This window comes from Oncorhynchus kisutch, linkage group LG12 (genome assembly GCF_002021735.2).
Source record: "Oncorhynchus kisutch isolate 150728-3 linkage group LG12, Okis_V2, whole genome shotgun sequence".
In the NCBI taxonomy this organism is placed as follows: Eukaryota; Metazoa; Chordata; class Actinopteri; order Salmoniformes; family Salmonidae; genus Oncorhynchus; species Oncorhynchus kisutch.
The window spans coordinates 51,645,470-51,657,216 of NC_034185.2; the positions used below are offsets into that span (position 1 = coordinate 51,645,470).

The following is an 11,747-nucleotide window of genomic DNA, read 5'->3' on the forward strand; positions in this document are numbered from 1 at the left end:
ATGTAAATGAAAAGGGTTGTGCCAAACATTCGCTGAAGTGCCTTCCATCCATTCGCTATATTTGACAGTGGCTTTTAAGCATTAACCAAATTCATTTCGTTTTATATTGGATATTCGGTGGAAATTCGTTTTTTAAAATCTCGACAATAGCTATTGAACCAAGCATGCCATGACTATGAACATGTTATATTCCCGAATCAGTGGTGAATGAAGAACAATCTACGCCTTTTTTGTTGATAAAAAAAAATATATAAAAAAATATATATACATTTCGGATTTCCAGCGTGCCATGAAAACCGCGTATGCAGCAGCATTTCACCCTGCATTTCAATGCTGGCTTGCCTCTGAAGCTAAACAGGGTCGGTCCTGGTCGCCCCTGGATGGGAGACCAGATGCTGCGGGAAGTGGTGTTGGAGGGCCAGACTTCCCTCTGGTCTAAGGATATCTCAATGCCACAGGGAAGGGGAAATTTGTCCTGCGTAGGGAGCCGTCTTTTAGGTGGGACATTAAACAAGACTCCTGACTCTCTGTGGTCATTAAAAATCCCATGGCACTTATTGTAAGAGTAGGGGTGATAACCCCGGTGTCATGGCTAAATTACCAACCTTGCCCCATTTCATCATGGCCACTTAAACATCCCCCTCATTCCTAATTGGCATATATCACTCCTCACCTCTCTAGCTGATGTGCGGTGAGCGTTCTGGCACAAAAATGGTCGCCGTGCATCACCCAGGTGGGTGCTACACATTGATGGTGGATGAGGTGTTTCCCCCAACTATGTAAAGCGCTGTGACATATCCACTCCAATGAATTAACGAGCTACTGAAATGGTGCATGACGTGAGTTACCTACAGAAGCCTACGTAAGCTGAAGTGTGCATTCACCCTACTTGCGAAAACATTTAGGTCAGACTTTTGAAGATATATATATATATAAACTCTCTGATAAATATATATATATATATATAGCTAATCTGGGGTATCTAAGTGGAAGTTTGCCAAACTGTGTAACCTAGTAGCCTAATCTTGTGTAATAGGGGCAGCAGACGTTTTGCAGTAGGTTTTTGTCAGTGAAGGCGTGGGACGTTTGGGAGAAGGTTGGTCGAACTCCCATGTGATTACCCTCCTCTCCTCATCATCAGACAGCAACTGCAGTTCCCTCCTCTGACGCGCGTGCAGTCGTTGTGCAGAAGCCAGGAAGACGGTGGGAAATACAGCAGGGATGCTCAGAGTGAGCATCTAAGGATCTCCACACCCTCTTCATTTCGCGACAACTTCCATATTTTGCCAGGATAACGTTGCTATTTCGAGAGATCGAAGGCGCTCGGAAAGGTAATCGCATGTCCCGATCGCAAGACACAAGAGATGTTGATGTTGTGGGACGAATTGGGAGCTGTCCCCCAAAAATGGTGCTGAAATCGCTCCGCGCTCGAGAAAGGAAGTGATTTTTGCTGTTGCTTTTGTAGCTGTGTGTGGGTTCAGACAAGGTTATGTGTCGGGAATTAAAAAATATATATCTTAAAAAAACGTGATTGTAGGCCCTATTCATTTCAAATTAGCCAGGGTTGGGATTATGATTAGCCTACTTGGGACGTCGTAGGCTACAACTCGCGGTGCATTTGGGTTTTGAACCATATGACTGAATCCGGACAATTGAAAGTTTGACATTGAACGCGGATTATGGGCTCGAGGAATTGATTAGCCTTATATATTTCCCCTGATCAAATGAACCCTGTTACCGGCATTGGTGTGCTATATCTTGTCTGGTAGCCTATGCTTACACGAGGCTGCTTCTTCCCATTTGAAGTACCGTATAGGAAAGCTAATTGGCCCCATGAAACGTACTAGGCTACGCTATTGCAGGTTACCACCGTTGGGCCGGTTATTTACGACACCTGTGCCGTCAATATATAGCCTTTTCACAAAATATGTCACAAGAAAACCGCTCTAAATTGACCTTTTTCTGACCTTCACGCGAGCTCTCTCCGTGGAATCCACCCCGTCAGAATAAATTCCTAAAATAGAGTGGTTTATACATTTGAGGTTAGCATTACCCGGAGGAGGTGTAGCCAACAACGCATCTTGTTTGTAAATCACAACACCATTCACTTTGCAAACTAAAAGGAGGGAGCATCCACACTGTCATTGACAGAGAAAGTTAGTTATGGGTCAATATAACCACTCAACCTCTACTGTCTTAATTTCGAAGGTTTCTTTCTTCTGGTACCTGGGCAGCATCTGTCCTGTCTGACGTGAAACTGTGAATCTGAGGGGAGGCAAGACTTAAAGCATCATCATGAATTTTGTAATGAAGGCAGCTATGGGAGGTAAGTTGATTAATGCGTTGCACCATTACCAGGGTCACTCAAAGGCAATGCAGCATATACTGTACACGGGATGGGAAAGGACATTACGTGTGATATTCTTTCAATTATATTCATTATTTCTAAGTTAATGAATAGGTATATAGTTATAAACTATAAGCTATATCCATATTATTTAGACTTATATTGTCCCTTTATCATTATATGGGTATGGACAAAACTGCTGTGGACTATATTATAAACAATGTTAAGGTCAAACGTGATAAGTGAACACCTAGTGCAGAGAAATATAATACTGTACATCTGTGGTACTTTTTCATCATATTTGCTGGGGTCTTCTGCATTGTTAGGGGCTTCTGCTGCACTGGCTGAGCAGCCTATAGAAAGGGTGTGTGGGAGTCGAGATTGCGAGAGGTAGCTGACATTTCTCATTGAAATGCAGGACCAACCACCAACTTCTGCATCGTCCCGTGCTCTCTCCAGTCTCCATGATACGAATCCTTAAACAAACAGTAGCATTGCCCCTTTTCACATACCAGCATTAAATTGTTTGACTGTAGATGCACACAGCTATTCTGCTTTACACTCATATAATCTGGCCTGTTATCTATTGGAATATCAACCTAGTATTTTTTGTATTCATTTAACTCATTCAGACGTGACTAAATTCATTTTTCTTACAGTTCACTTTGAGATGCCTGTGACAAATATAATGTGGCTTGTCAGCCAATATGTTTAAACAAACAACTGGAACTAATCTGCCCCCTTTAGACCACTTGAACAACAGAGCCTGAATGCAGAGGAAAAGTCATGACAGGAAAGCACAAAGGGATGAACTTAACCTTCTCAACAGACACATCAATGAATTAAATACACCAGTCAATAAATAATCATTTAAAATAATCACAACGTAATCAACAACTAATTATTATTGTGTTTTAAATATACATAAATGGCATTTATCCACAAATCTCATCTCGTGATTTCCATATGTCTGAACTCTTATTACGTCCCTGCACGATGTCTACGTCACCTGACAGAAAAAAAAAGAAAGCAATTTCACACTGACAATCAAGCTGCAGGTAGCTGGTGACAGACGCCTGTCCGAATCCACCACACTGACTCCGTCACCCAGTGTGTTTCCCAAATGGCACCCTATTCTCTACGTATAGTACACTGCTTTTGAGCAGGACCATATGGCAATAGGCTGCCATTTCAGACATTCTACCGTTTCCATCATGGATTGACGTGCTGCATTCGGTTTTTGGCTGGAGAGAGTTTCCACCGTTGTAAAATCCATGACGGGATGTGATCCTAGATCAGCACTCTGGGACATTTTGTGAATACAGGCCGTGGATGCCGAAACTGTATGAGTTGGATAGAGTACACGCTATTTTATGATAGCACACATACACTCAATGGAATCTAGGCCAAGGTGTGTCTCATTGCTGACTTGGCACAAACCTGATCAGACCGAGACCCGGCGTGTCATCATGACCGAGGCAGCAACTCAAGATTCGTCTGAGGAGGATCTGAACTTGAGCAAGACCAGTCTCAGACCGAGACCTAGTCCTTCACATTAACCCCCAAAACACTCAACCACATAGTGGAGCTCAATGGGAAACATTGGAATGGAAAGGAAAAAAGGAACATTGAAACACACAAGATTATGAAAGACTAACAGCCAATCTGAAAACAACCTCTTTTTCCTCTAGCTAGCCTATTTCCCTTTTGGTGTCTGCCGATCGGAAGGGACCAGCTCTGATAGTTGTAAGATCCAGTATAATGGTGGGGCTTCACTCCACCTAGACTTCCACTGAGCCTAGGGGAGAATCAGCCATATTTCTCACCTCCAAGAAAACCTACAGTTTTATTGAGCTTGCAGGGAATCTGTCCTGCTTGTGAAGGGTACTGTACTGCCGAGGGGCAACGAACAACGCAGTGGAGGCCTATTTCCCTTTCCTCAACAGAAAATAGAACGGAGGCATCTTCAGATGCTCTTCTAGCTCAATAATTGACTGAAAGTCAAAGCTAATCTCATTATTCGAAAACACTTAGATTGTGTCAGGGAGAGGGTGCCCTCACTGCTTCCTGTATCTCCCCGACTCCCTCCCTCTGTACTGCAAAGCAAATCATTTCCCTCCGTGAGTGTGTGACCTTGAGTTCCTCCAGTGCACAGCCCAGAATCTATAAATAATGGATTCTACCCCAGCAATGTCAAAACGGTAGAGACAGTAGAACTGTAAAAGCCGAGGAGTGGGATGACGGGGGAGGACGAAGAGGAGGAGGACGGAGAGGAGGGGGAGGAGGGAGAGCAAGATGGTTTATGAGACGACGCACAGTTACACAGTTTCATGAAAAGGGCCCTCTTTAATCCTTAATCTAATGTGCCCGACCACATAAAACACTTCTTCCTCTTCAAAGCACATGATGTGCAATGAAACAGAAAACACACAATGCAGTCATCATCAGAACACGCCACCAAGACCCAGAGCTGGCTATTTATAACTACTGCTCATATCAACTCACAATACATACTCAGAGAGAGACACAGAGAGACACAGAGAGAGAGAGACACAGGGAGAGAGAGAGAGAGACAGACAGAGACTGACAGAGAGATTAAGACTGACAGAGAGAGAAAGACTGACAGAGAGAGAGACTGACAGAGAGACAGAGACACACAGATAGAGAGGCAGAGAGAGAGAGAGAGACAGACAGACAGAGAGACACAGAGAGCGAGACAGAGAGAGAGGGGGGGGGGGGTGTTGATGCTGCCTATTACTAAGCACAGCTTTTTAGCACTGCTGATACTAACCTGGACTGGATATAGCCTGGTTAAACCAGATGGAACACTCTGCCGAGTGTGCTCCCCAGTGAGTGTATGGTGTTCAGTTTGGTTTAACCAGGCTATATAACCTGGATTGTATCTGAACAGAGAGAGAATGTAGACTTACAGTCAGCTCAATAAGCCCTGACCGACTGACTACAGGAGCAGCAGTCCCCCCCCCCCCCCCCCCCCCCCCCTCTCTCTCTCCGTTTTGCTGCAGTTCTTTTTTATGCTGATGAGCAAGAAAAGGAAAAAAACAGACTAGCAGCGTCGCTCCAGGGACACAGCAGTCTCCTGGAATTCCCTCTTTCTAGCTCTCGCTCTCTCTTTCTCTCTCCCACTCCCTCTCTCGCATGACCAAGCATGCAGTCGTGAGGCACAGCCGGGCAATAACTCGGACTGTAACGGTTCTGCTCATTTGGCGGAACGCTTGCGACTGTGACGTAACATTTTTTTCCCCCCTGACATTCAGCATTCCTCTGCGTTGAAAAAAACGAATCTTGTGTTACGAATGGATGGATCCACAGGAGAACACGACATAGTTTCTCGTTATATGAGGAACACCGAAACAGTAACATATTCTGTGCTGGGGGAAAAAATGACAAGAGGGCTACCTCCTTTAGTCCTGGGACCATGTTCTTGTCCTTGTCCCAGTAATCAAATAAAAATAATAACTCGAAAGTGACAACATCACTGATTGTAAGTCGATTGAAAGTTGCTCTGGATAATGTGTCTGTGACTAAAAATGTGTGTAAATGTGGTCTGTTTGGGCCTACTCTACAATATGACAGTCTACGTTAAAAGTAAGTAAGCAGGCCTTTCTGACAGTTGTCAATGGCCGTGTCCGAGAGCGTCAAACCATGATGCATTGTGGGTAAATGGCGACTGACTGATCTACAAAATAATAATGGGTAGTTGTTTATGATGCAAGGTGATTTGTCAGTCAGTCTACGGTCGGCTGCACTGTCGAACAAGCCCTTTGTCTCTGTGTCACCCAGGGGGGCCACCTGATGTGGGCAAGATGATGGGAGGAGACAAGGAAGAGCCCGACCCTGATGCAGAGAAGAAAGAGGAAGAAAGACAAGAGGCTCTGAGGCAGCAGGAGGAGGAGAGGAAAGACAAATATGCAAAGATGGAGGTGGAAAGGGAGTCAATGCGACAAGGCATCAGAGACAAGGTAAATGAAATGATAAGCAATACATGTGACGTTGAACAGTTATACACACTACCTTTCTATCAACTGGCAATTTTAGTTCATGTTGGGCCCTGAGTTTTTTCTTCGCCTCTTGACCTGAGCTGGAAAAACTCCCGGGCCCTAGTTCTTATTGAAAAATAAGAATGATGAAAAAATTAAGTAAATTCACAAGGCCTATTTCACCCATACTCTTATCAAGATGTTACAACACACAGCTTGGACCTAGTAAAGTAGCTTTGTTGGCTTATTGCACTTGTGGGCAGGTTGCTTAGGTGTCAAACCTTCTCAAACAGCCTAAATACACAAAGAAAAAAAAACATTGGAATTACTGTAAGGGAAGTGAAAGTGAGTTTGGCCTGACGTTTGGCCCGACGGTATAGAGCTGCTAGCTATCCTGTTTCCACACTGGCAGAGGCCCCAGTGAGAGCAGGGGTCAGCTAATGGAGCTGCAGTCGAGGCCACTGTTCACTCGCTTGACAGCATCGGGAGGACACGGGAGGATGCATTCTTCTAAGACCTTGTTTTTTGGCTGCCCTCCAACGAAACCATTTTCCCTTTTCATAGCACGACCCCCCCCCCCCCCATTTTTGGGGAAGTTGAGCACAGATTGTTTTCACTTTTAAAAACATTTCATACACGACGCGGCTCTCTCGAGGCGCTCAGCAAAAATTGAAGCTAATTTTTAAATGAAAGAAAAGAGAAACTATTGTAAAATAATGTTTACTCATATCAGGCCACCGGAAGGACTACATTTCCCATGATGCAACGTATTTAAAGCGATGCTCCTCTTCAGCTGCCTAATGGACTGCTGCTGCATGGTTGCTAGCAGAGGTTGCTATGAAACCACTAGCCACCACAGTGCAGGAAGATAACAGCTAGGGAATAGAGACTCTGAAAAGCAGAACGGCAGAGGCAGCCAAAGACAGGATGACCTCAGCCTTCCAGCCCCCTCCCCCCTATCCTCCATCCTTCCCCATCTCACCTCTCTCTCCTCTCCCTCATCCTCAAGGTCGTGCTCTCTCCTGAATTATAATATCAAGGTTGATGTCTGCTTGGTAGCACTGCCCTACACTCTTCGAAAAAGGGCTCCATATGGGTTCTTTGGTTGTCCCGATAGGAGAACCCTTTTTGGTTCCACGTAGAACTCTTTTGGGTTCCATGTAGAACCCTCTGTGGAAAGGGTTCTACATGGAACTCAAAAGGGTTCTACCTAGAACCTAAAGGGTTCTACCTGAAACCAAGAAGGGTTCTTCAAAGTGTTCTCCTATGGGGACAGCCAAAGAACCTAGATGGCACCTTTTTTTTCCTATGAGTGTAGTAAAACACAAATAAAGACATATTTCTAAGAGACTGGGAGAGGCAGAGGAGAAGAGTTGTAACAGCTCTGTTTTTGGAAGGAATAACAAAAATGCATCTTTTTTTGACAGATCCTAAAAATAACCCAAAAAGCACAAGGGCGCTAGTAACAGCTGTGCACAATATGTCAGAGGAAGGAGAGTTGGGTTTCTGTTCTGAGAGATGCATTAATTAGCACAGATTTGTGTTTTCACCCTCTCTGTCACACACACCACACACACGCACAAAACTCTCTCTTACTTCCAACAGAGTGAGTGACATCACATCTCCAAGTTTCTGTTATTCAAGTTCGAAAATAGATTTTTGTAACATGTTATTACGTAGGTCTACCGTACAACAATGGCTCACACCACATTTGGTATTGAATCCTATCCTCAATGTCCTGTAATATATAGCCCTGGAATAGCCCTTATCCAGGGTTCCTCAGGGTGTGCAGTTTGGTGCAGTAATACACCTAAATCAAATAATCGAGGTCTTCAGTCTGGACCTTGCCTAGCTGAATCAGGTGTGTTTACTGCAGGGTTGGAACGAAAGCCTACACTTCCCTCCCAGTAGTACGTTCAAAAACCTTCGGCGGATTGGCAGAAGATGATCCAAAAACAACATTCTGCTTGCGCAGCAAAGAGAGCGAGTTTTAATACATCTTTTCCATTTTTGAGTTTCTTTTTGTTGCACAAGATGACATGCCACGCATTCTCCTAAGCACAGTGCGTGCACAATGACTGTTATTTTGGTCTAACCCCCGAGGCCCGTTCCAGTCAGTGGCTTTGATTGAATTACAGCTAACATGCAATCAGCATCGAGGTCACAGACCCCAGTAACGTGAGTAGTAGCATTACAGCATTAGAACAGAATGGGTGTGTTCGTGCGGTAAGCCTAACGAAGCTGGCTGTAGACAAAAGTCGGCGAGTCAAGTCGGGGGGGGGGGGGGGTGCATCTGCGATAGCCTGAGAGTGGGACAACTGTGGTGGTTATCCAACTGCAAGGCAAATATCAACATTGCAGTGTCAACATTGTTGCTATTGTTTGTTTTTTTGTTTCGTTTTTTCTCTGTATAAATGTCAAAATAATATACCCCCATATCACACACACGCACACTGAAAACATAATGTTTGCACAATGAATTGGTTAGAGAGCGGTCTCAAATATCACTTTCATTTGTATCCCATGTCGCTTTAGAGATCCTGGCAAAGTGTGTTCCTGTTTCAGTCAAATTCTTGGCCACGTTCAAGCGGGTAAAAACAAAAACACCCTAGTGATTGGTTGACAAATAGTGCCTCCCACAATGCAGGTGATGGCTGCGTGGTGCAGTTGGTGAGAAGGTGACCTCATAAAAAACTACATGAGCTTTTACCAGTAGCTGAGGAAGCCAAGGCAGTAAAAAAAAAAACATATTACGACAGATGTGATAATTGCGTTGTTTGCTCTCTAACCCATTCGATCATACGCCACCGGGATCATACGCCACCGGGATCATACGCCACCGGGATCATACGCCACCGGGATATGCAATCAGGTCGTGACAACAAAAAGACAAGTCACACAGTGGCGGAATAAATTCAACTACACACATACGCTTGTTTCATCAACAAAATCTGTCCAGTGAAGCCCACAAAGCAAATATTACATACACACAGTTATCTCCCGCTGTTTATCTCCTGCACACACACAGTTATCTCCTGCAGCATGGTCAAGCAAGTTCATGTTTGACAGTTTACTAAACAACTACTGATTTAGAACCACAAGAGTTACAGCAAGTCAGCACAAAGACAACAGGAACTCAGCTATTCCAGCCCCATTTCAACGTAAACAACATCATGTGGCTGTCCATAGTACTGACTTCTGTGTGTGTGTCTGTGTGTGCGTGTACAAGTAAAACCCTTTTTAAAATTATTACTCACCCTTCTTGGAGACTAGTTGAACACCAATGCCATCATCCTCTCTTTCATGTTGGCAAAACGGTCTTTGGCTCTGTCCTACAGCATGCTTTTAGTTTTTATTGTCATGGCCTACATAGCTAAAATGCTTGCTAGCCTGACTTCCTCGCATTTGAATTGCCTTCATAATTATTGGCCTGTGCAGAGAATTAAGTCAAATCCCCATCTCCATCCATGGCTTAGGAAAGGGCCAATTTAGCACGCGAGCTACTGCAGGACATCAACACAAGCAGACCAGAAACAGACAGTTTATCTGAAAATTGTGTTTTTTGATTGGCATGAAGCCAAATCCAAACTGGCCTCCCTTGCAGGGTGTTTCGCTGCACTAGGATAACTCACAGTTGAGCTCAGATCAAAGCTGATTTGCTAATTATTTTATAATTGTTTGATCAAGGGTGGCCAAATGCTTGCTGGCATCAATCAATCAACTTCTACAAAGACAACATGTTATACTCATTTGGTCCAGACAGTATCGGATACATGGAATACACATACTGAGACAGAGTCATTAAAAGGGGGAGACAATTCCTGTATCACTCCCCACCTTCCTCCTAACCACGTGGCGTTCATAAGAAGTGTATTTTCGGGGGTTAATGTTATTATAACGTTGCACTCCGTTTTCTCCTGAGGGCAGTCTGACACAATAATATTAACGTTACCATAATGCTAGTATCATGTTGTTTTTCCAGTACGGAATTAAGAAGAGGGAGGAGGCTGAGGCCGAGGCCCAGGCTGCTATGGAGCAGTCTGCAGAGGGCAGTCTGACCCGTCCCAAATCGTCCGTGCCCAAGGGCTGCGGAGACGATGATGACGAAGAGGAAAGCATCATGGACACGGTCATGAAATACCTCCCTGGTCCTCTCCAAGACATGTTGAAGAAGTAGCCGAGCAACAACGTTGTTGGGAGTTACATTAGGTTGTTACGGTATCTTCTAGGTGAGAGTTTTAGATTACTTTTCTGCCCCCCTGCAGCGGAGAGTTAGCACCGGAAATTAACATTAAAAAAACATTCCTCGCTTCACCTGTTTTAGGTTGGTTGGAAAAAATGATCCATGAAAAATAATCGTACCGTGCGTCTGTCTAAAAACAAAAACATCAGAGAATAACACTATAAGCCATATTTTATCTTTATAGGACGTTTGAAGAATCATATCATGATGTTAGGGTAATGTTTGGTTTTTGTCTATGAGGTTTATGTGAAAATGTTTGCACACACGTAAGTACGTATATATGTCCACATACTGTGTCGTCATGTCTTGCCCGGTGTAGCCATATGGTCATGGCGTAGGTCTAAACTCAATTTTATATTCAAATTCTGTGTACCTTATGTCTTTGCATGCCATTTTGTCAAGTCAAGTTGTGAATATGTACAATATCCTTTTTTTCCTCTCTTAGTCACGCAAAAATATATGGCAATAACTCTGATTTTGAATGTGTTTAAATTATCATAAGGTATGATGTAATAATGGTTATAAAAATGCATTCAGGAATTTCATTTACAGTTTTTGGACGGGGAGGATAACCATGGTGTAGCAGTGCCACTTAAAACGTTATGCTTCGATATTAAACCGGAATTAAACAACAACGCTATCAGGATTTGCTATAACATTTATTTAGTTTTAACCATGATTTCTAAAGCTATTACAAAATCTGTGACGACTGGAGGGCTAGCTTTTCCATCACCTGAATAAAAAGGGAAATCTGCTGTTTTCCCACTGGACTGCCAGAAGGTTGGTCAAAGTCGGGAATTTGCGAAGAACTGTTAAAAGAATGAGGAGGGTAATAATGCTTGATAATTCTGTTGTAATTGGTTGTGGGTTGGTTGTAAGAATGTTATGTTGGTAATCAGAATGGAATGCTATCAGCAATAAAGGACCATCATGTATGTTCTGCTTGAGAATGAATAAAACTGGTTCACAGACACAATGGTTGTTTTTTTTCTCCCAATGCTGTGGGAGGTATGTCTTGTTCTTTAGAGAAATTAAACACATTATTTGATAGGGATAGGTTATCTTACAATAAATATTAACATAGGATGCAACTAAAAAAAGTTATAAATATTTGGGTATTGAAATATCAAGTCCGCTACCAATCCAAACGGACCAAAGC

General features: G+C 43.5%; 1 protein-coding gene across 1 annotated transcript; it reads left to right on the forward strand.

Moving 5' to 3' along the window:
• Positions 1–834: 834 nt before the first annotated feature.
• On the forward strand, positions 835–11,561 carry LOC109901159 (complexin-1-like). Its single transcript, XM_020497206.2, has 4 exons — positions 835–1,331; positions 2,209–2,326; positions 6,149–6,327; positions 10,328–11,561. The coding sequence occupies exons 2-4, from the start codon at positions 2,296–2,298 to the stop codon at positions 10,520–10,522; spliced, it is 405 nt and encodes a 134-aa protein (XP_020352795.1). The 5' UTR covers positions 835–1,331; positions 2,209–2,295; the 3' UTR covers positions 10,523–11,561.
• The last annotated feature ends 186 nt before the right edge of the window (positions 11,562–11,747 follow it).